At 46.4% G+C, this 24,628-nt stretch overlaps 2 protein-coding genes across 4 annotated transcripts; one reads left to right on the top strand and one right to left on the bottom strand.

Moving 5' to 3' along the window:
• Positions 1-6,304: 6,304 nt before the first annotated feature.
• LOC112942473 (protein YIPF2-like) lies at positions 6,305-7,986 on the top strand. Its single transcript, XM_026033416.1, has 7 exons — positions 6,305-6,335; positions 6,470-6,570; positions 7,034-7,114; positions 7,204-7,285; positions 7,381-7,491; positions 7,558-7,718; positions 7,792-7,986. The coding sequence occupies exons 1-7, from the start codon at positions 6,305-6,307 to the stop codon at positions 7,984-7,986; spliced, it is 762 nt and encodes a 253-aa protein (XP_025889201.1).
• Positions 7,987-9,038: 1,052 nt separating this feature from the next.
• On the bottom strand, positions 9,039-24,175 carry EXD1 (exonuclease 3'-5' domain containing 1). 3 transcript variants are annotated; one of them, XM_026033450.1, is made up of 11 exons: positions 24,021-24,175; positions 23,834-23,902; positions 23,293-23,344; positions 21,638-21,771; positions 20,306-20,373; positions 19,697-19,783; positions 18,511-18,615; positions 18,321-18,401; positions 16,522-16,665; positions 15,171-15,362; positions 9,039-10,562 (listed from the first exon to the last, which is right to left on the bottom strand). In XM_026033450.1, exons 1-11 carry the CDS (start codon positions 24,145-24,147, stop codon positions 10,284-10,286), a joined length of 1,338 nt encoding a protein of 445 aa, XP_025889235.1. In that variant the 5' UTR covers positions 24,148-24,175; the 3' UTR covers positions 9,039-10,283. The 3 variants fall into 3 exon arrangements, with proteins under 3 accessions (XP_025889235.1, XP_025889236.1, XP_025889237.1); XM_026033452.1 differs by lacking the exon at positions 9,039-10,562 and adding an exon at positions 12,655-12,964; XM_026033451.1 differs by lacking the exons at positions 21,638-21,771; positions 23,293-23,344.
• Positions 24,176-24,628: the final 453 nt, after the last annotated feature.

The raw sequence follows: 24,628 nt of genomic DNA, 5'->3' as shown, positions 1-24,628 counted from the left end.
AACGTTTGATTGCTCTGTCAACTACACTTCTAATTTTTCTTCGATTACAAAAGATGTCTTGATGATTGTTAGAGTAATAGTGGAAATGATAATGTTAAAATAGATTTATTTCCAAATTCAAAACAGTTACTGTAAAAATGAAAGTGCTGCCAATGATCTAAGTAAGGTAATAGTTACTAATGAATGAAGGGTTTTAGCTTAGGCTTTTGTCTCTGCTGGATGACAAAAATAAAAGCCATCAGCTTTTGCAAGATTTATTAGATTACCCATTCTTCTGAAGTGTTCTTCTGGTTTATATCAAATTTCTAAAATACTAGAAAATGTGAAGCCAACTTCACACTTTCATTTACTCCAAAGCATTTTATATACATTAAATTATTGAACTGTTTCAAGCTTATACATGCAAAGACATAAAAAGAGCTTTAAGGTCTTCAGATTGCTGTCTATGCACACAATCAGTCACTAGTTTTTGCCAAGTTTCTTACTCTTGAAAACTATAAATCAGTATCAAAAATCCTGAAATTACAAAAAAGCCAGGATTAACTAACTACTATCTGGAGTCTACGAGTTGTGGTTGAACAGAATGCCACATTCTTTTTTAAACTGAAAAAAAAAAAAAAAGAATATACATCCATCTATCCATACACACGTACAGATGAAAAAACAGCAGCCTGTAAGTTTTAGACATCATCAACCATCATTTGAAATGAATTTTAGACTGAGGGTGTCTAGGTTGAATCTTCTATACGCTAGATCTTCTTACACCTGACAAAAATAGAATGAATGACCTCTCTGTTACGAAATACTTGTTTCCAGCAGAGGTTAGCAGCCAGAACAAAGCACCTGGAAGCCTTCCCTATGAAAAGGGGATTAAGACTCGTGTTTTCCAAGCCTTTTACTTATTTATGAGGCTTTCATCTGGTGTTTTATTCCTTAACACCCATCTGTTAAAAAAACGAAACCCAAAGACTGCCTTCCAACCCACTGCACCACAAGGCACGTAAAGAGGTTAGAAAAAGAGAGGAAGTGTCAACCTAGTGCCCCTCTCACAGAGGAAATCACAAGGGGGGGCAGAAATAGCAAAGGACATTAAGGAAGTGGCTCTCTGAGGTCGTCACTAAAAATAAAGAGGCCTGGTACAACTGCTCCTATCAAACCAGAAACACAATACGGTGACCCCTTTCATGGCTGCATTTCCAAGCGCATCCCTGAACAAGAGCTAGCGCTGGTTACATAACTACCGGATTGCTCCGGTCTCGCAGCCACAGCGTCACGTGCGAGGACGACGCTTTACGGGTTTGCAGGGAGACGTGAGGCGCCTCTCAGCTGCGCGCCCTTTGCAGCGGGGCGCCCTCCGGAAAGGCGGCGGCGGGGAAGGGTGCTCGGCCTCGCGGCGCCGCGGGAGAGACCTGCCCGAGGGGCACGCGGCGCCGCCGCCTCCTCGGCCCTTCCTGCTGCTCGGGAGCTAGCGGTTTGCCAGGCTCTTTTGCACTCCACCATATGCACAAGCCTAAGAGGAAAATAAAATAAAAATAAAAGGGAAAAAAAAAAAGGACATAAATTTAACATCGACTTTTAAATTAGGAGACAGCAAGGAGGCTGGAGGCAGAACACGCACAGTGGGATTCAGGCTCTGAACTGATTAATGGGAGGCCTTCCGAGCTGCTCCGATGGGGCTGCCAAGGGCTGCTCCGCGCGGGAGGCTCCGCAGGGAGCAGCCAGCGGCGCTCGCTAGGCCACACGGACCCACGAGAAGATGACACCACCACTTGCGTTTGCTAGCCAGGAGATTAAGGCATTTCCTCTGGAGCGGCTCATTCCTACGGCACCGAGTTCCCGCGCGTCTACAAGAGCCGGCAACGGCTGCGGGAACAGCAAAAAGTGAGTTTGCACGCACTATTCTGATGCATCAAATTCCTCTTTTTTTGTCTATTAGGAGATGTGCTAAATACCCAACTCGTACACACTTTTGGCAAATAATTATGTCCTTAAGTATGATTTCTCAGATCAGGAAACCTCATAAAGTCCTCCCTGTGCTTGCACAGTAGAAGTAATTTATACTCTACCCAAAGAAAAAGTGGAAACTTCTGCCTGTTTTCCACTTGGATTTTCGCAAGGGGCTCCTGGAGCTTAACAATAGCCTTAAATGTAACAACAATGCTCAAAACAAAGTTAGTAAAAGTGTTATACAGGCACAGAGAATAGTCCAGCCCTGGATTCAGCCTTTTCATTACTTATTACCACCAGTTGCACAGTGCTCCTCTGCTTATCAAAGCAGGAGCAAAGGAAGCTCACCGACAGCTATCTCGTTGTCCTTTAGCTCCCATTACAGCTTTTAAGAAACAGGGATTTCCAATGGCTAAAATTACCCAAACGAGATGCACACAAGAGCCTGGTCCACTGCAGTAGGTAAAAGGGTCCAGGAAATCAAAGACGTCGTCTCAGCAGATTTAAATGACATTTGTTCCACTTTTCTTTGCCGTCTTGGATGCAAAGGCACTGCACTGACTACTCAATTTAAGGAGGACTGCAGAAATACTGTTTTTTCAAAAGGTTTTTAATTATTGGAAGTAATGTTTAGATAATCATGCTACATGTGGTAGAACAACTGGATGCTACTGAGCAATGGTTCAGCTGTCCTTAGTAACGTGCTTCTATATCACACTAAGTTTCAGTAGCCAATTGGGTAGAGTTGCTTGCCTCCTCTTCCCCAGAGTAGCAACAGGTTAGGAATTAGCACTGGGATGTAAGTAGCTGGAGTACTAAGTGGCAGCCCAGCACCTCCAGTTCCTTAACATTGGTGCTTAAGCATCAGCTCACACAGATACTAATCGTATTGTGAGGCCCTTCAAATTATTAAAGGAACAGGTAAAACACTGCTGGGGGAGATGTGTGTGTGTGTGTGTGTGTGTATGTGTGTGTATGTGTATGTTTGTGTGTTTGTGAACTCAGCTACTGGCTTCATGTAAATGACTTTCAGACCTTTACAATGATCTATTCTTCACAGCTCTAAGCTCATTTTTAAAGAAGTCTTCCCCATTCTGTTCTAAATCACCTTGCTTAGCTAAACCCTAAAGAAGGTGTGAGGCTTTTTGTTTGTTCGGGTATTTTTCAAGTCAGTCCATTACAACGCATAAACAAACACCCCGCTTTGGAGAAGGCTCCTCCATGGACTGACACCTTCAGAAGGCAGAGCTATGTTTTACAACAAGGTTTCCAAGTTTTTTGCCTACTGACCTGACCCCGCAGCAACCAAACAGTAAACACGCTGCTTTGGGGAGGCGGCTGAGCTTTCAGAGCTGACCCTCCTGGCTTAAGGAGCACCAACTGCTGAAGGGAAGCGCACCGAGCTCTGGCCACCAGCTTTGGCCCCACAAGAGCAGCCCCGCGAGCAGCAGCCGGGCCCCTCGGAGCTCCAGCGCAGCCGCCAGCTCTGCACGGCAGCCTCCAGCGGGACTTCTCCCCCAAGAATCTCTCCTCCTCAGCCACTGCGCGTCCCTTTGCTCAAGGGCTTTCCTACACCTCAGGCAAGGCCTCTTTTTTCTCCTCTCTGCACCTAAAGATGACAACAGCCATTACAATAAATAACAACACTCCTAATCCAGGGCACACTGGGAAAAGGCGAGCTACCAGTGAGGTGCCTGGGCCAGTTTACCAGCTAATCCGCACTACCTGTTTGTGGACACACCAACAGGCAAACTAGTCCAAATGGTTTCACTCACCATGTGCTGGCAGCACACGCACTCACAAACCCAGCACCATCAGTTAGCAGGACAGCACAGGTACTTGTCACCCAAGCATTTCAGGGAGAAAAAAAGAAAAAAAAAAAAAAGCACAATTTCTCAGCTCTCCTCATTTTCATTTTTGTAAGAGCCCTGATTGAATTGCCCCGATTGGGCAAAAAGTTGAAATCCAGTGTACACCTGGAATATATGCATCTCTCATATGCCTATTTCCATCACTGGATGCCTTACACATACAGCAGAAGTCAGAACTGAAGCCACAAAAGTGAGAACCCAAACTGCTACACGATTTTAAGTTCCCTCACAATTGTAGCAGGCTTTCTTCTTTTTTTCTTTTTTCCACCATCCTTTTCATGTTCTATATTTTGATACCAGCTTATCAAAGGACATTTTCCAAACTAATAAGAACACCCAAGATACTTTTCTTTCTTGAAGAAATTCGAAACTGAGCCACACAACTCTCATCAGAACAACCCAACAGTGCAGGAAGTAGCCTCAGTAGCAGCAACATGCCCAAGACAACCTGGGCATAGAAACATACACATCCACACAGTAAAGATTTATATAGAAAACTTACGCAGAACAGTAGCATCCAGTAGCATCAGTTGATGGGCTTTTTTTTTTTTGGATCACTTTTTTATGGGCAAAAATCTCTAACAACCAACTGTGATGGCACTAAAATGCTTTAATTGGCATTTCACTTGGAGAATCATACGCTCATGTTCCCCCTCTCACCTGCCTTGTAGCTTGTATTGATAAACAAGGAGTTAAGTTGACCACTCTTTTCTACAGTGCGCTACATGCTGGGTCCTAAATACGAGGGCAATGGCCATATCATCTTTTTTATTATTATTTTTATGGCAGTAAGTCTTTTAAACAAAACTTTGATAGATAAGAGACTGTTATTAAAAAAGTAATAAAGTTAAAAAAGGAAGATATTTCAGATGAACTTAAAGTCCTAGGTTTTCACTAAATTCAAGTTGATAAATAAAACATTTATGGTGTATACAAAACCAAGGAACAAGCTTCCATCTTTCCAATTCGAAGTCAAAAAAAAGGGAATTTTAATTGCATACCATGAAAACTATATCACAACTGAAATTCTGATGAAATCCAGTTAAAAACAGATACTAGTCTACAAGCAATTCTTCGCTTCACTACCTTACTTTTGTGGTAGTGTTTCATACTGTTTTCCAAGGAATGAGACAGCATTTCATTGATCTCGCTTCTACCTTTTAATAGCTTTTAAACACAGAGATGCAGAGCCAGCAGACACCAGCTTTGGGTTCTCTAGAAGCAGCAGTCACACATGGGGCTCAGTTTATTTTATGTATATAAATATAAAAGCTACAGAGCCCTGCATAGATTTTATTAGCAGCAGGTAGGCAAGTGAGTCAGGGAATACCTTAAAAGGTGGGTATGAAGCCACCACGCACAGAGGCTGCGGAGCTGCCGCGTTTAAACCCTTACGGAAAGGGGGAGAAAGGAGCAGCCCACGCGCGGGAACGCGGAGCCGCGTCCCCAAGGCAGGAGTCACCCGCAGCGGTTGCCCCGAGCCACGGCTGGCCAGGGCCCTCGCTCCTCCTCCTCCTCTTCCTCCTCCTCCTCCTTCTCCTCCTCTCGGTGCACGCACCCAGCACCGGGAGCTGCTTTCCGACGGGCCTTTCCTTCCCCCGGGGCCTTTCCTTCCTTCCCCCGCGCACAGGAAGGGAAGCGGGTGCATGTTTGCGTGGGAGGCCCCGCGCCGCTCCCGCCATCCAGGACACGCAGGATGCAGCCTGGCGGGCAGCGCTCCGGGATTTATGGCTTATTTATTGCACTTATGCCCAGAAGGGACCAGGCGTGCTCGTTTAAACGGCCGGGAAATGCAAGGCGGTATTTTCAGCAGCCTTAAGACACACACACACGAGATGGACTAGAAGTCCGGAATTCAGGGAATCGTTCTTAGGAGCTAGGGAAGGATTCAAGTTATCCCCCTATTTCTCAAGCTTCTCGCTCTCTGCTCCGTACTTCCCCGAGCCCGGGCAGTGACAGCACACCCGTGCACACGCACATGAAACGCATGGCCACGAGTCGCGGCCGAAGGGGCCCAAGGTGAGTTCTGGAGATGCACGGGCATACCAGGTGCGCTGTGTGAACCCAGAAACCCGACTATCTGTGCGCGCAACGAGGGGAACAAGCCTAGGAGCGCGCGCAGGATGTTCCACTGCGGGAGGAAAGGACGTGGCTTGCACAACCGCGTGGGCGCGAGGGCGAAAACAACCTGGAGAAATCGCTCGCTACCCAGCGCGGCGACAGAAAGTGAAAAGGTCGATTGCTAACGCGCGCAGCAACGCGGCCGAGACGCTGATTTACCACAGAGCAGCAGCAACGACATTAAAAATAATAATAATAATAATAATGCCGCGGCGTTACAGGCGCGTTTCCGCGCGGGGAGGCGGCCGGGCGCCGCCGGGGCCGCGCTCGAGGCCGCGCNATCCGGGGGTCCAGGTCCATTCCCGGGATCCCGGTACCGGTTCCTCCCCCCGACTCGTTTCCGTCCCGCAGCGGGAGGCCCCGGCATGGCCGCGTCCGCGCAGCTCCGCTCCCCGGGTGAGTCTCCACGTCGGGACCCGCTGGTTCCGGGATGCGCCTGGACCCGGCAGCACCCGGATCCTCCCGGTACCGGGATGTCCTGGGCCGGCGCCACCCCCCCCCGCCCCCTGTCATTCCCAATCCCGCTGCAGATCCGTTGGAGCCGCTGCCGGGTCCGGGCGGGCGGCAGAGCCAGGAGGCGGCTCTGGATGTGGGGCTCGGTGAGGACGGCGAGGCCGAAGACACGGCCGAGGTGAGGGAGCGGCGCCGGGATCCCCCGGAATGGTGCCGGGATCCCCCGGAGCGGCACCGGGATCCACTCGAGTGGCGTTGGGATCCCCCGGAGCGGCGCCGGGATCTCCCGGAATGGTGCCGGGATCCCCCGGAGCGGCGCCGGGATCCCCCAGAGCGGTGCCGGGATCCACTCGAATGGCGTTGGGATCCCCCGGAGCGGCGCCGGGATCCCCCGGAATGGCGCCGGGATCCCCCGGAGCGGCGCCGGGATCCCCCGGAATGGTGCCGGGATCCTCCGAGCGGCGCCAGGATCCCCCGGAGCGGTGCCGGGATCCACTCGAGTGGCGTTGGGATCCCCCGGAGCGGCGCCAGGATCCCCCGGAGCGGTGCCGGGATCCACTCGAGTGGCACCGGGATCCCCGGAGCGGCGCCGGGATCCCCCCAGATCCATCCCAGGCCTCCCGGCCTTTCCCTCCCCGCAGCTCCTGGCCGGGCAGAAGCAGCCGCGGAATTTCTGGAGCTTCGACTTCTACCGGAGCTTCTTCGACGTGGACACCGCGCAGGTAACGGGTCCGCATCCCCCACRGACACCGGATCCCTGACGGACGCGGATCCGGCGGGAAGCGGCTCCCGCTGACGCTCCYGCCGGCAGGTGCTCGAGCGCATCCGGGGCTCGGTGCTGCCGGGGAAGAACTTTGTGCGGCACCGGCTGCGGAACAACCCTGACCTCTACGGTGAGAGACGGAGGGGGCACCGGGAATGCCGCCGGGAATGCCRCGGCTCCGGGAATGCCGCCGGGAAGGGCGCTCAGCACACGCCCGCCCCCCAGGCCCCTTCTGGATCTGCGTCACGCTGGCGCTGGCCCTGGCCGGCGGCAGCCACTTGTCCCACGTGCTGGGGACGGCTCCTACATCCCCCTCCGGCTCCCAGATCCACAAAGGTGCCGGCGGCTCCGCGGGAAGCCGGGACACGGCCGGGCTGTGCCGTGACCCCCCCTCGCCCGCAGTGACGGTGGCGGCCGCGCTGGCCTTCGGCTACGCGGGGCTGGCGCCGCTGGCGCTCTGGGGCTTCCTGCGGTGGCAGCCGGGATCGCGGCCGGCTCCCTACAGCCTCCTGGAGACCGTGAGCGCCTACGGCTACTCGCTGGCCGCCTGCGTGCCCGCCGCGGTGAGCGAATCCCGGAGCGAATCCCGGAGCGCGGCCCGGAGCGCGTTCCGGAGCGCGGCCCGCCTCCCCGCAGGTGCTGTGGGCCATCCCGGCCGCGTGGCTCCAGTGGCTGCTCCTGGCGCCGGCCGCGCTGCTCCCGGCCTCGGTGCTGGCGCTGACGTTCCGGGCGCCGGGCCGGGGGCCGCTGGCGGCGCTGGCGCTGCCCGTGTCCTGCGGCGGGGCCCTCCCGGCTCCTGCCTGGCCAAGATGGCGCCCGCGCTGCTGCTGAGGAGGAGGCGGCGGCTGCGGGCGCTGGGACGGCGGCGGCGGCCACTTTCGCTCACTGAGAGGAGAGGAGCAGGGACACGGGGAGCCATGGCGGGGGGGAGGAGAGGCGCCATGGCCAGGCCTGAACAATCGAGTCCCGCGCAGCCTCCCGCCACCCCGGTACCGCACCTGGCCGCCGCCGCGCAGCTCGCGCCGCCGCCGCCGCCGCCCGGCCCCGCAGCTCGCGCCGCGGGGGCCATGGCCGCCCGCAGCCCGCGCGGCGCCCGCGCCCATCGATGCGCTCCCGCGGCCGATTGGTAGAGCCTGGCCGTGACGGAAATTGCCGAAGGGACTCGGGCGAAGCGGCCGGGTGAGACAGCAAGTCTCGCGCGAGGGAGGCGGCAACTCTCGCGAGGGTTCGTGGGGAGGGGGTAGGTGGCAGGGCGGGCGCGTGCGTGGGGGAAGTGACGCGCGGTCGCCCTTGGCCCGCCGGAAGGGCGGCGGGGGGCGGCTGGGGACCCCCGCCTCCCTCCCCCGCCGCGGCCGGGCGCCCCGGGCGCCATGGCGGAGCGGCCCCGGAGCCCCCCCCCCCCCGGCCTGGGGCTGCCCCCCTCGGGCACGACGGGCCAGGGCCCCGGCCCCTCCGAGGAGCGCCCTGGACCGCACCGCAGCGAGAACGCTCACCCAGGTGAGCTCGCCTCAAACCCTGCTTTATTTCTTATAAAGTCAACACAGACAAAGGAACTCTGCAGTTTAACTACAAAACACAGCAGGAGTTTTGAAAAAAAGAAGTATATATATATAAATATATATGGTGCATAAGCAAAGAACAACCTTGGGAATTTTTATTTTCACTCCCAGAAGTGAGCAAGTTTTATGCATAGTTTCAAAGAAAGGATTAAATAGCGCTGGCCTGGGACTTCAGGAAAAAGAAGAAAAAAATACACTTGCCCTAGCAATACTAGAGACATACACAGACATCTCAGGAGCACACTTAATATGTAGTCAAATAAAATGCTACCGACCCACAGTGAGACACAGACTTCCTCCTCCCCTTGCAGCCTGGTGCCTGACTGCTCGTTCTGCAATCCCTGACGGGCAAGCTGACCATTACCTGCTCTCTGCCTCATCGGTGCTCCCAGACACTTAATCACAACTAAGCACAACCTCAACAGCCTTCCTTACACTAAGTGCTCTCCACTCTTTCGAAAGAGCTTAACTCCCGCAGATCATTTTTTTAAAATGTATTTAAATACATGTATATAGATTGAGAATTTCAAAGACCAAAACTCTTCAGTGCCCTTCTAAGGCTCAGGCACGGTCTGCCTCAATGTGCCATTGTAGCAGGATAGTGCTATGAGCTGAAAGGGATACCAGGCAGACATATGTCCATACCACATCAGTTACAGCTTTATCTACATTAGGTTGATACAGCAGCCGTGGAAGCAATCATGGGGGTGCCACTCTGAGCAGAAAACTTTGTTCATTATGGCCTAAGGTAGTCCCAGCAGGGCAGAGGCAGGAACATTAGCATGACACTTGTTTTTTTAAGCGTATCTTTCCCATAGGATGCCATCTTTCTGGTCTCACTTCACAAGACCCATGAACAGCTATGCAAAGAGGTATCTGTGTATGAACCAAGTCCCCATGGGTTGACCAGACATTTTTATTTTTTCCCAAGTAAATCCCCAAGTAAGTTTCACTTTTAATTTCAAGAAAGAGGCCTCCTGCAAACTCTGCCAACATATTTGGATTGGGCAAGAGCTTCACACACCTGCAACAGGGGACAACAAAAGGACCAATATATTTAAGATGCTGATCTGACAATAACAGCAAGAAAAATTAAAGTCCCCACTTTAATACCAAAAATAGCTTTAATTTGCTTGGATGAACTGATAGCAGAAGATGGAAGGAGAAACTGAGCTAAATAGTGAAGCATCTTCACCCATTTTTTAGTGGAATTGGGAAGCCCAACTCTAAGACACCTTCAGTGACTGCTACTGCTACGAGGCAGTGCTCTCAAGCCTTGCCAACATGGCAAGAGAGGAAGAAAGGGTAAACTCTAAACCTGAAATAAATCTTGAAAAGAAAAGCCATACACAGCAAGAATTGGCTTAGAGAGACCATAATTATTCCTCTCCAACAATAGGTTTACCTGTCCGGTAAAAGCAGGAGCTTTGGTCTAAAGCTTCTGCACAGGCTATAGACCCTTTCATTCATTTGGATGCGCTAAGATACACATTCTGCACTCACCATGTCACCTGCATCAGAAAGACTTTTTACAGCCATTCTGAGGTTGAGTCAGGGTTCTCCTATAATCTAATCATCATGATTTTGATTTTCATGTTTTCCTTGACAAAATTGATCTGGATCATAGTAGGATGTAGTTTGACATGGCTCTCTATTTGTGAGAAGGTAATCCCCGACTTCTCTGTGGCTTCCATCCTTCTGCATATCTTTTTTCTCTTTTAATTTCATGGCTGGTCTGATCAAAAGACCGTTCTCGTTTATCTTGTAGTCCTCCATTGCTTTCTTCCTCCGCAGCTTCTGCAAGTCTGTCAGCTGAAGCAGCTCCTCTGGGAGCTCCATGCAAGTGGGCTAATAAGGAGAAGGAAGAGAAATCAAAACAACACTTACACATATTATTGGTAACAGATGAAAGTTCCCTCTGCAATTAACCCATGGGACAAAATAAAGACCTGTCATTGATTCTCCACCTGATCTGTGAAATACAGCTACTACCTGCTTATTTACACACTCTTGAGATTCACACACACACACAATCTTAAAGGCAATCCAAAGTGAAAGATAAATTTACATTTGTTGTTTGCTACTTTACAGTTAAGATCTTTATAATTTAAGGAATACTTTGTACATAGGGCTTAGATTTCTCCCAGGAGATCTTCTGCACTATGAATTTGTTGCCAGCCCTACAAGAGTAATGAAAAGTTCATATTTCCTTGTAGGAGCAACTGCAAAGACAAAGCTCTTCTGATTTTTCTCTTAAAACATATTTTTTTTCTTATGCCATGGGTAAAAAAATCCCTCATGTGGGAGAAGTCAGTCAGTTGGCTAAATCACTGGCACAGCTGCTCCATGAAAGGTGAAATGCACCTGAGCAGTGTGGAAGACTGTTCAAAACCTTATATTCGAGAATTTGCTTTGTAAAAAGGACCATGTTGCTCATTGCCTTTCTAGGAATAATAACTCTAGGAACAGTTGCATTTGGCTGTAGTAAGGGGAATAGCTTGTAAATAAATAAAAATAGGAGGAATCAGTCAGGCAAATGTTAAACTCTAAACAGGCAGAATGGACACAAGTTCTAGGCAATATTCTCACAACGCAGAATAAGCATTGCCTACCACCAAAGAATACCAGAAAAGGCAAAAGGAGACTTGCAGGAGTACAAATAGGGGAAGAATGTATTAAGTATCATTAAAAACAAACAAACCCACATTTTTTTTTTCAAGCTATAGAAAATGTCAGCCAACCTGAAGGGTGAACTGATGACTGGAATATAAAAGGGTCACAGGAAAACAACAACTCTCCCATATTTTTCTCCTGTGTTCACCATGAAAAAAAAAAAACGTTATGAAAGCCATGATAACTTCCTCAAGGCATCATGTCTGCATTTTTCACTAATTCTGTTCTTTGTGCTTCTACCACTATATCCATTTACACATCTGACTTACCAGCTTGCAGCTTCCTATATCTTCCCCTGAAACTTCTTGAAGAGCTTATCAGAGGATTGCCAGAGGAGGGAGGGGGAAAACCACACACAGGGAAGAACTTACTTGAACATATCTTGTCTTCAGTCCTGTTTAACCAGGAGAATTTCAATTTAGCTTCCTAATTGCCGTAGCATATCCTATAGTGAGAGGTAAGCAGTGCCCCAAACTATTTAAAGTTTATTTGCATTTATGTTTCTTCATATTGATCAACAGACATTATGTGCTGCACCAATTCACTTGCCAATCTGAATAACCTGTCTCAGGCATGCAAACACTTAGCCATAAAATGGAATTTATGCCATCACATGCTATGAGCATGAAACTGGTATCCTAAACTGCACTGCAGCTTGTCTGCTGCAGCCTTGCCTGAAACACATTGGTAGGTCGGGGCAATGTCTATGGGCAGCTCTCCTGCAGTACCACAGATCTACTTGTAATCATTTTAACCAGAAAATACTGCACTTCTAAGAGGAGATTTGCTCCTTTGCACTGAAAAGTTCCCAAGCCACTTTCACTTTGAATCCAAGTTGTACACACGAAGATGCAGCTGTGTTTTCAAGGGCCTGGTTAGGTACTTGCAGGTATTGCTACCAAAGATGGGTGTCATACATAATCTACAAAAATTGGAAGTTTGGTGTATATAGCTCAAAAATGCTCTAACATACCACTTGCACAAAATACTGGACTGCTGCTCTGACTTTATGGCTGTGAAAACTGTTAATCCTTCTCCATTTCCACCAGTTTACCACAGTCTCTGATAACTCAGAATTTTACATCCATTGAATTATTTATGAAAACTTGTCTTAAAGGAAAAAGCGCAAGCTTTATTAAAATAAGCTAAAAACCCCCCTCTGCTCCATCAACACTCATGCTTTTTTTCCCTTCCTCAAGAAGGAAGCAAGAACTATACACAGATACATGAAACTAGGTAGAAGTCTGAAATCAGGGGCTCCAGAGTACAACCCAAGGCTGCTGCAATACTTTGAACCCCAGCAGAGGCTCTGCATTGAGCCACGAAGTGCTGCTTGCATTGCAGGACAAACTGCAGAGCCCGGGCACACAGACCCTTGGAAGGGAGGGTGGTGACAGTTACATTCATCAGCCTCCTTCACACCTGCCTTTCTGCAGCTCTTATTGGATGCAGGTGCCCATGAAGTGCATGAGGACAAGTGAACACACTTGGCTCTTCTTCCACAATTACGCACATTCACTTTTCCTTGCTCCTATTTCTGAAAATAGGAGTAACAGTAGGACTGGGCAGGTCTGTTCCTGGAGGCAGAAACCCATGATTAGACAGAAGGAAGTAGGTAACTCCACAAGACTAGGTAAATTGTTCCACATAATTGGTCATTAGCTGTCATTACTCAGCACTACGCAAGGAAAGATGACACTGTTCCACCACAGCAAGCCAGCCAAAGCATCATTTTCACCAAGTATATCCTCATAGGATTGCTACATACAATAACCATTGACATGATGAACTTTGCAGGGTCATTGTCCCATCCAAAGTATAGGAGGATGCTCATGTGCTAGTCTAAGGGAAGATCAATCTTGCAGGCCCTGGCCCAGCCCGAGGTTCAACATGTCATACTCAAAGGTGAGAAGGTGTATGGATGTGTGTTTCACCTAGCTTCTGTGCTTCATTTTAATGGGAAACACAGGAGGAAAACTATCTGTGTACCTGTCTTGCAAGATTGGTTTCTGTAGGAGTGCCATAAGCTTCCATATTTTTCCTCTAAAGTTGGAAGAAAGGGAAAAGGAGGAGAGTGCATTGCTGTGCAACGTGATGTCACTCAGTAAAATGAGCAGGGGCCACAGCAGTCAGAGCCAGGGCAGGCCTGGGAAGCCTCATTCTGCTCACTCTTCCAATGGGGTATCAAGAGCTCAAGCAGCACAGCCCAAAACACCTCCACGGAACTGAGCTTCACCTTGGCAAAGGGCTGAAGCCTGCTGTTCTGATCAGGGAGCACAATCCAAAAAGAAAACAGAAGCCCCAAAGAGGCTTCTCCTTACCTGGAGTGGCGGAGGTCAGTCACTTTGGAAAAACATTCAGGGTCACATTAATTCCCTGGCTAATCTTACAGAGTAAGTGGATTTGCATACGGATTGGCTTCAGCAACTATTAACCTGAGATCACTTTAAAAAAGTCTTTTACAAACAAATGGTTTAATGCAAAGCAGACTTACTTGTATTCTGCTTTAACACTCTCATTTCCCCTTGTGTCCTCCTGCCTTTCCTTACATTTCATATTGTTATTCATAATTGAGGGGGTGGGGAGGCAGAAATGAGCCTGACATCTGAATTGCCAATCTCCTTTCTTGGCAGCTCTCCTTTTAACTGACAAGTTTCTCAGATACAATCCCTGCCGTCTGTGAAGCAGCAATGACCTCTTGTGGTTATCTGAGTTAATCTCCTCTTAAATCCTCAATGCTATGATTTACTACTACTGAGTAATTCCCAGAGGTTTCAGTCTATGTTTGAATACTTCAAACTGAGGCAGAGAAATAGTTTTTCTTGAAGATACACAAAGTGAACAAGTCTAAAACACTTTAATGTATTTGCAATTGCGTAAACATGAAGCAGTGACATGATTCAAGCAACATCCGTTCAGTCTCATCCCAGTGAATGAACATATCTGATCACTCAGCTTCTACTCGATTTTAATGCCATCAATACTTAAAAGTTGTTACAATCGCTTGCTAAATTTCTTCACTGAATAGGAGACAGAAGACGACCAGCCCCTGCCTGTCCTGATCGGCATGGAACTGTTATTTCCATCAGGGCAGGAAATCAAGTTCCTTTACCAAAAATACCATCCCTTTTAAAAATGGACAGCAGCATTCACCACACAACAGCTACTCCAAGACAACTGGATTTGCATTTGTGAGATAAGACTATTCGTTCTATTTAAGAGATTTTTGTTTGTTTTTTGTTTTTAAGATAACTCATGAGAGAAGAAGTTAGGAAGATCTGATAACACTAGAGGTGCTTTTACCAAAGCAAAAGACAATGTATTTCTCAGAAATAGTCAACATATGTAAAACATCACTAAAAATCTCAAGATTTTTAAAAAGTATTTTGGGTCCTAGGAGGTCAAAAGCAAATTCCATCAGTTTCAGCTATTAACACCTTACAGTTGCCTGCCCCTCTCTATAGCCTCTCACACAACCCCTGCTGATCTCAGAGGTTCTTAGTCTCAAAACAGAGCCAACAGAAGGTACATTGTGTGCCTCCAAAGCTGCAGCTCCACATCCACAGTATCAGCCTGGGCTGGGATTGTGCAAATAAAGCTGGACTGCAGTTATGCAGACACAGACACAATCACCTCTGCTGCCATGCTCAGCATCAGGAGTATGTGGCATGAAACAGGAGGGACAGTTACAAAGGAGGAAACTCCTATAGGGAGGTTTTCTCCAGACTTCATCCAGAGTATGAGACCATATCACTGCACTGAGAAACAAGCAGACAGGCCTACCTTCGTGCTTCCCAGACAATCCCCTGACTTGTTCCGAAAAGCATTGATGTAATCATCCACCAGGGCTGTTAGGTCAGACATCAACTTATCCATCAGGGATGAGCGGAGCTGCAGAAGGTACATGGCCTTCAGAGCAAGTGTTTTAAGCAGAGAAGGTGGACAGGGTCTCAGGAACCAAATATCAGGATTGTCCTGTGTATCCCAATGCAAATTAAAACAATTAAGTAAACATTCTGATTAAAAACCATCAACAAACTTTTCACCATATTCTCCCACTCTTCCCACAGTATTTACAGATGCTGGTCTATTTTCAGTGCTACTGAAGTTTACAGCTTCTAAGGCCACCTATGTACAAGTCTGTGATTGTTAGGAAAGGAAAGCTGGGAGGATGGAGTGCTTCTATTTTTGTTGTTTATTTTTCCAGTATTTAATGGCAGATTCTTACATTCATTTTGTCTGGATCTCTTAGTTGGATTCCTTAGAAATGTTGAACTGAAAGACACAGAAAGGCAAAATTCCCTAAAGAAGCAGAGGGAGCAGCTACAGACAGTAATATCCTCAGCCCACACAACTACAGCCACCAAAACATCTAAGTCCCAGTTAAGCAGCATGACCACGATACTGTGGGCAAAACTATCAATATGAAGTGACCTCTACTGGCATACTTTCTACATAGAGAACTTTTTTTTTTTTTTAAAAGCCTGCAAGCCAGTAGTTTGAGAAAGTTAACTATGGAAGGCAAGAGTGTTACTTGTCTTAAATTTGTTATACAGGATCCTCTGAAGTGAAAGCTTGGAACACTACTAGGATTCAGAAACCTACAGAAAGTGAAGCAGCATCCATTTTACATTCCCCAGATCTTGGGAGCCTTTGGTCCATTAAGTTTTCCCTTGTTTCTATCCATATAAGAGTAACAAAACCATGGACAATAGAGTAGTAACATGCCAAACAAAACAAAAATACACCACAAAAAAACCCACAGAATTCTCCCGTTTTTCCTACTTGACTCAAGGTTCTTTTAGCCAACTCATTTTGTTATCACTGGGTTTCAGAATCAGTCAAATATACTGGAGATATCCAGAATGCTTTTTACCCTAGTTGGACGTGTCCTCTGTTCTAACAGCTTTGTGGTTCTTAACTCAATTTCCAATGAACTATTAGGAAATACAAGCTTAAGAACTAACGCCAGCTAAAGCTTCTTTCTGTCTCCCACGTTAGCATAACAAAATGTCTTTGACTACAACAATTTGACCACCAAGTTCTTACATACCTACGTGTCTAAAAATACATCTGAAGGGGTCAAAGCACTAGTCAGCTGAATCTTCACAAGCTGTCTCATTGAATCACTCACCCAAGCCATTTGCTCCCTGCCCTTCATGAGGGCAGCTGATCTGGAAGATACTGCTACGTGCTGCATCAAACACTCGGGTAAGGTGCAGATGCAGTGCGGAAGAAAGCCACCCGTTGCCATTGAAAACTGCAGGACGTCAGCAACCTGTGAGGGAAGGGACTGGTATGTCATAGGCATGTCCATTAAGCCACAACACAGAATGTGGATATTTGATAGTGGGGAAAGAAATAAAAAGTAAAATATATTGCTTATATATATATAAGGGTAAATTAAGCATTTTTTGTGCATTTTTAATAAACCTTGCATTGATCTTTTTATGTACAGCCTCAAGCTAAGTTTCAATTAAGTTTCTTTTATTCTTTCAGCACATATCTCTAGAAAAAATACCTATTATTTTTTATGGCAGCAAACAAATACAGAGCCAACAGCACATCTCTAAGAAGTGCTAGCAGACTGCAAAAGTAGTGCTTCACAAAGACGAGCTATGAGAGTTTGCTCTTTGGTGTTCCCCAGTTATTGACCCTACAGTTGCACAGAGCAGGAGACAGGTTGATTCCTCAGTATCAGTTATACTGTTCTGCACCCCAAACTCAGCTGTTCCAGTAGTTAAGGTATATTAACAGTAGGATTACTACTAATCCAGGCCAATTATTCAGGAATATTAAGGTTAATCAGGAATCCAAGTAATTGAATCTAACTCTAGAGAATTAATCAAGAGAATTAAAAGGGTACATGCTAGTTCATACTAAAACAGAGCAACCACTGCAATTGTGTACAGCTCAGGCCCTAGTAGAAGTAACTATGAAAACTATCCACACTGTATCAGTTACACATTCTGGTGCTCTTCCCTCAAATTAGTCAACACAGTTACCAGAACTGCGAGGAATTTTCTTTCCTGCAAACAGTAGAGGCTTAACAGTGATAATAACCTGTGTCGGAATAACAATACAGTAATTTTTATGGGCAGAAGGCCAATCTAAGATGGGGGAAGGACAAAGAGAAACCTTTTCTGTATAAAGCTTGTGACATAACCCAGACTAAACTTTGAACAGTCAGTCATGCTATGACTACAGTCATCTCTATGCTATTGCCAAGTCAGAGTACAGGCAGAACAAGTCACGTGCGACTAAGCATAACATACCCATGCCTACTCTGAAAGGTCATAGCCATCATGTTATTTTTTTCTCCCTGGAAAGCCTCTAATGCTCCTACTAATCGGCTGTCTTCTTCAGTAAGACAGCTATCAGGGCCAGCACCAGAAGCAAAAAAATTCATGGTTACCTGTTGTTTTTCACTACCACTACTGCATGAATGATGATGGATACTCACCTGTTTGTACACTTGCGAAGGGGACAGAAAGGGTCACAAGGGACAGAAAGCACAAGTCTACCTGGCTCATGTGCAAGTCATAACACCAGGTTGTACCAAGTTTGACCAAGATGTATTATCATATTTTTAAAAATACTTCTTGGTAATATTAGATATTAATAATCTTGTAACATGAGGACTTGAACACATCCAGTCATTTTTCACCTCGATTAAGATAAAATACCTCCTTCTATGAATAACCACATTTAATGTTTTCTAGCCTAAACAGGACAATTTCTAATTAACACTGTGAGCCTTCCCTAATATATTTCTTTCAGTTAGAATACAAACACTACAAACAGAATGTTCAATAACTGTCACATTCTAGCACTGATAATGATGAAATTGAAATTGAATTGAAATGATGTCCTGGACAAGGCTGAAGTTGCTTGTTGAAACTTGTGTTCCTAATTGCAATATCTGCACAGTACCTGCGTATCAAAGACATTGGAGAGATGGACTCCATACTGGTGAGAGAGACAGTCTGAGATCCAGCGACAGTCATGCATGACCTGAGGCAAAAAATCTGTCAGAGAAGCCTAGGTCCAGCTGCAGCTATCTTGGTGCAGCTGGATCATTACACACACAGGCAACCCTTGGCCCCACACCCTCTACCTTTACCTTCAAGATGCTTCTATCTTCTAGCACCATTTGTAACCCATTTTTGAAAGCCCGAGGTCCCAGAAGGAAAATATCAAATAGGAAAATCTGGCTCTTTGTTGCTATCTAAAATAAAGTCAGTTTCAGAAAACATGAGGTAGGGACGGGGGGGAAGGAGGGAGGAAAAAACAAAGGATTTGAAAGTAAGAGAGTGTAAACATAATCACACAAGTATAGACTCATATTGAGGAGTGTACTTTAGTTCCCTTAGTAACCCATAAAAACTTGCTTTTCAAAAAGACTCAGAGCAGTTCACAATAATTAAGATCATATCTGGTATCTAAAGCATACAGTTAAATGAGACATTGAGACATCTATCCATAATAGTTTAATAAAATGTCCCTATGATAGATGTAAGAATTCAAGAACTCCATTCAAGAAAATTAATAGAAATGGCCCTGACATTCCTATCATTGTCAAAAACTGCTACAGAAGAATTATGGAACGTTGTTTTCTATCCTAGCATATAGGATAGGATAAAAAACCTCTAATTTATAATAGATTAACTAAAGTTGTTTTATTAATAAAGAATTTAGGCATACCAAGTATTCAGAGTTATTTCTGCATAGAATTTCAAGTTTGAATTATGAACATGCACATGCTTGCTCAAGTATTCAACACACTTGCTTTCTGATCTATTTAAAAATAATCCAAAATCATTTCTAACCAATAAATTATGCTGTCCTTCATTCTCTCACTCCCTTTTTCATATAATGGTAACTCACTGTCAAGATACTGCATCTTAAAAGATATTGCATTCCATGATTCTATGATTAAAAGGAATTTTACTCCTTTAATTATACTAATACCATGATCAGGTCTTGAAGTTTTAAAATCAATACCACCTATACTAACAAAGCATCTAACTATGGGAAAGTATATAAAGACGACAAAGTTATATTTCTTTATGCACGAATATACTATTTAACTGAACTAAAAATGCATGAACTAATTTGGATACCCTATACTCGCATCACTCTTTCTGTAGGACGCCATTTACGAAATACCTGATTTGTCATGAAGAAAAATTACATCTCTTATCAGAAGAGCTTTGACCATAAATCTTAAACTTTAATCCCCCCAAATTTTCCAATTATACCTCCTCTTTAGTGCCACATCTTGGAAAATGTGCCATGTGGCCCCTTACCTGAAGCCACGCAAGCCTTCCATGACGACACAGATGAACTCCTTCTGCTACTACACTGACAACAGACTGCTGCTTCAGGTGCAGCACCTAGTCAGACAGCAGAGACAAAAATAATGCCAGAGACTCATAGGTGTTACTGCAAAACCAAGTGGCACAAGGGATGGTTTAATTCACAACCAAACAATATTATTAGGTTTAATAATAAGTCTACCATAATCAGTTCAGAGTTCTGGAACAGTCTACTCCACATCTGCTGATGCTACTGTATATAATTTAAGTGCAAAACTAAGGCCCATGCATTTCTGGAGTTGAAAACACCTATAAAAACAGTGCAGTCAACTCCCTCTCTAAGCATCAAACTCTGATCTTTCTTCAGTAAATCATTCACTAACCAGTAATACAAACCCTTCTTCCCAGTTCAGAGGTGATACCAATTTTCAAAAAAGCAATCAACACGCACTGATGCAAGTTTCATTGCACTCTGCAAAAATGTTTTTTTCATTTTCCAATACAAGACAAGCAGCTTGCTCAATTTTGAATCTTCTAACAATTCAGACAAATGGAAGAGGGTTAGACGTCAACATGATGCACAGAGCATTTTATACTTACTGCTGAGCCAAACTTCTGCTGGAAGCAATCAACAACTGTGTAGTCCACATTCTCTTCTCCCTCCTTCCCTACAAAGGAGAAAAAAATCCACACCTTTAGAAACTTCCTCTACATGGATAAACTCTGCACAAGGTTCATATTTACAGTTCAGCACTATTTTTGTGGTGTAGCTATTCAGTTCTTCCCCCTCTACTTCCTGAACACACTGATTACTGAACTGCCTCCTTTACTGAACTGCCTGCTTTAAGAGTGCAGTGAGCAATGAGTGTGAGCCAATATTCTGTTTTTTTCAGAGAAATAGACTGCTTAAGACTGAGTTAAAATGCCTATTTTTTTTTTTCAGTCTTAAATAAAGAAAACTGTAAGGTAATGACAAAGAATACCTGAATAAAAGTCACAATTCCCAAGCATGTCCAAGAAGATCGCAAAGACAGAACTAACAGACAATGACACTGCAAAACACTGGCAGCTAAGTGATCAAGAGTGGAAGGGAATTTAAGGCAGGTTATTTTCATACTTTTGAACACCTGCTTAATAATGTTTAGTTTACAGCTAGAAGAAGCATCTCTATTAGAGAGTCTCCTTTCCTATCCTTTTCTTTCAGGAAAGATGTCATTGTTAATCATATACTCCATAGAAGAAAAAAAGCAACAACCTTTTAAGCACTAAAATTGTATAAAAAGAGAACAATTAAGATCAATTTTATATGGCTCTCCCAAATCACATCAACCCTTGCCCATTTTCTCCCCTACTTCCTAGGTAAAGGCTGCTGACTTTCCCTTTAGCCTACATATGCCTTGCATTCTTGTCACAGCTCCATGTAAACACCAAGGGATCCAACCAGACTTTGGATCTGGAACTATTTAAGTACACAGAGCAGGAACCAGACAACCAAATCAGAGCGAGCACCTTCACAGCTAGCACAGGAGCAAAGAGCAATAGTCTAACCAAGCTTTGGGTTATCTTGCACGCTGTGTAACATGTGAGCAACAAACACAAGCCCAAGTCACTCCAGCACGCCACCACTGCCTGAAGTACTTTGACTTCTTCCACAGATAAGTTACACTGCTCAGCTGGTTATATAGTTGGAGAGAGCTACAGGATGAACATTCTGGAGAGCAGCCAGGTTTCCTTCTGACATCATGGACGTATGCACGGAGCACGAGCAGCTGCTCTACAGCCCCGTGAGCTCCAGACCAGCCGGTGGCTGCTGTCCCTTGGGAACACGGCCTGCTGGACACGGGCAAGCCCTGGGAGGGCAAGGGGATGGCTGTGTGTGGGAAAGCTGTCTGACAAAGACAAGCTGCACCGCCCGACGGGTAACTGCATTACCTGAAAGGCAGCTTTTCAAGCTATTCCAGGCTCTCAGCTGGCTCTCTAGGGAAATGCAAGGAGAACTCCATGGGTCACAACATGCCCATCCACCCGTCTCTGCCTCTGTGTTCCCTTCAAGAGCTGACGCGCACCTGCAGAAGCAAGAGGAGACTACACACAGCACGGAGGGCCACACATGGCACACCAGTTTGCCAGCAAGAATATCCCAGTAAAGCTACGTGTTTCATCCAGCACCATCTACCTGCTGCTGGACAATGAACTGTCCTCCCACGTGAACCTACTTCCCAGTCCTATATAACTGTTTCTTAAGTGGGAATCTTTGAAGCTATCCTACAAGGAGAGTTTGTTTTGCCAACTGAATATTTATTTCAGATAAAATTTCAGATTTATTTCTGGAAAAAAAAGGCAGAATGTAAGAGCAAATGTTTGCTGCAACTACCAGCAATAAAGTGTTTAAGATAAAAAAAAGCCAAAGTACAAACAACATGGAATATATGGCCTGAGCCCAGAAATCATATACTTATTTTAATGTCTTTTGATTCAGTGTGAAGATTTTAAGTGAATTATTTAATTCTTATGATGAGGTTATTTTTAAACATGTTCATAAAAGTTATATCATTTTTTTCTTATGAAATGGAAGCTATTTAATAAGTACAGAAACAGTAGCATATGACAACCAAAAAAAGATTAAATAGAGCTAGCAACAAACATTACCTCAGGGAGACATGCCACATAAGATGCTTCGTTCTTACAACAGGACAGTCTCACTCATGCATACTTTACAGTAAAGGAAGCCCTATTAATATAAATTCCTCTATGCTGATATAAAAACATACTATTATTATGCTAATCTAATTATGTATGTCCCTATGTCAATAGAGTAAAACAACTTTCCTGCCAACCCTTAGATATAGCTGAAAAATGTTACATCTGAAAACTTCTTCTTAATAGATTACGCAGAAATAAATCTGCTACCACAGCGAGTGTCCTGAAATGTACATATTTATGGAGCAAGAAGACAAGACAGCAGCCAGGCAGAAAGTTGCTGCTTTTAACAGTTGCATGTGCCATCCAACTGTTTTTTAAAGAATCTTCAGTAGATGCTGCTTCACTCTTGCTTAACAGCAAAAATAAACTATTGAAACAGGGTGTAATGAAAAGACTCAAAGCAAAGCCATTTAACAGCAGGGGTTTGCAGGAGTTCAAAGAAGAGAAACATACTTTTCGCAGCTTCCCAAAGCCATTTATATACCTTTGGAAGCTTCTGCATAAACCTAATTGCTTTGTGCAATTGTCCATTAACTGTTCAGCTGCACAGAAACAGAAAAAAAAGCTCATGGGAAACCTTCCTTGAAACCACAAGCTGACAAAAAACCAAAGCCAACAGAACAAAAACAAAGCAAATTATTCTACCTAGGAAATTAATGGGGCAGGGAGGGAAGAGATAAGGAATAATAAGCAATAGCTTGAAAGAATCTTTTGAGCAGTGGAGGCCTTCCACTCATCACCTCCTTGCTGCTTCAGAGCACAGAAACACAATCTCGGCATAGCTCAGTCAGAACATTGATAAGATATGAAGTGCTGGCTGGTTGAGCAAGTGCATTCCCACCCTTTCTTCCATCATGAAGGAAAGAAGCAAAATTTCAACATACTCTGAGAGCGTCGCAGTTCCCTTCCCTGAACCTGGTTCATCCAGCAATTCCACTGTAATGTAAATAAATAATTTATATTCTAACACCAACAGGCATCTTCTTTACAGTTAACATAGATGCTTTCTTATCTCTGCAACTGAGTGCAAAAAAAGAAAAATCCTTCTTTTCAGGGATTTAACTTCCTAGCAGTGTCCTTTACTGACCGTCTTCCACAAATAAAAACATATAAATGTAAACTTTAAGCCCTTCACAGGATGCGTGCTTATTTCAACTGGTCTTACTCAATTATTTAACTAACAAGCTTTAACAGAGTACAGCCCAGCACCTTCACTCTGCATGGAATTATGCTTATTTTTAGAAGATATTTGGGAATACAGATTCATTCTGTAATACATAAAATGTTCTGTTTCCTAGTGATTTTGGCGGGGAGGGGGGGAAGAGTTGTGCATCTGAAGAACTCATCAACATCCATAACTCATCCGAGAAGTGCTAAGAGCGCCTACTCCCTCCCCCCTTTAACACGCAGCAAGAAATGCGTCACCGTTGACTATTTCACGGCCAAAGAACATCTTTGCTCCAGGGGTGCTTCTGCCAGTGTCCAGGTTTTTCACTGCAACGAGGAACACAACGCACGGTGCCGCGCTGTGAGGGCTCGCGGCGGGCGGCGCGCTCGGCTCGGCGCCAACGGCACCGTTCGGGGCTGCAGCCTCGCGCGCCCCGCGCCCGACCTGCGCGCAGCACGAGGCTCCGGTCGGCGTTGACGCGCTGCAGCACCCCCTGGAAGGCGCCGCACGTCAGCGTGATTTTCACGGTCCTCCCCAGGAGGGCACCGAAGCACTCGTTGCCGAGGGCCATGGCGAGGCCCGGCGCGGCGCGGGGGGGCGGGCTCCTCGCGGGGCTCCTGCGGGGCGGGACGCGCCTGCAGCGCGGGAAGCGCCGCCGTCCAACGGGAGCGCCGCTCTCCAGGAGCCGACTCACGGCCCCGCAGCCCAGGGGGCGGGGCCACCGCGGGCCCCGCCCAGCTGGCGGGCGCGCCAAGCGCGCGCATCCCACAGCGGTGACGTCGCGGGAGGTGGAGGCGCTCGGCCCCGCGCTTTCAGCAGCCACCCGCGGTGACGTCAGAGGCGGGAGCGTGCCCGGCTCTGGGCGGTGCGACGCAGTGCGCGTGCGCGCGCGCGCGGCGGCGGTTGGCCCCGGGGGCGGGGTGGGGGGAGGCGCCTGCGCCGCCGGGCAGTGGTGCGCGCCTCGGCCCGGCGCGAGCGGAGCGCGTCCTGCCCGAGCGGCCGCCATGGGCTCCCGGGCGTCCACGCTGCTGCGCGACGAGGAGATCGAGGAG

This window comes from Nothoprocta perdicaria, unplaced genomic scaffold (assembly GCF_003342845.1).
Source record: "Nothoprocta perdicaria isolate Ctin4 unplaced genomic scaffold, notPer1 scaffold_129, whole genome shotgun sequence".
NCBI classification, from domain to species: Eukaryota; Metazoa; Chordata; class Aves; order Tinamiformes; family Tinamidae; genus Nothoprocta; species Nothoprocta perdicaria.
Note: the sequence above shows the minus strand (reverse complement) of the source record. Positions and strands in the feature narration are given on the sequence as shown.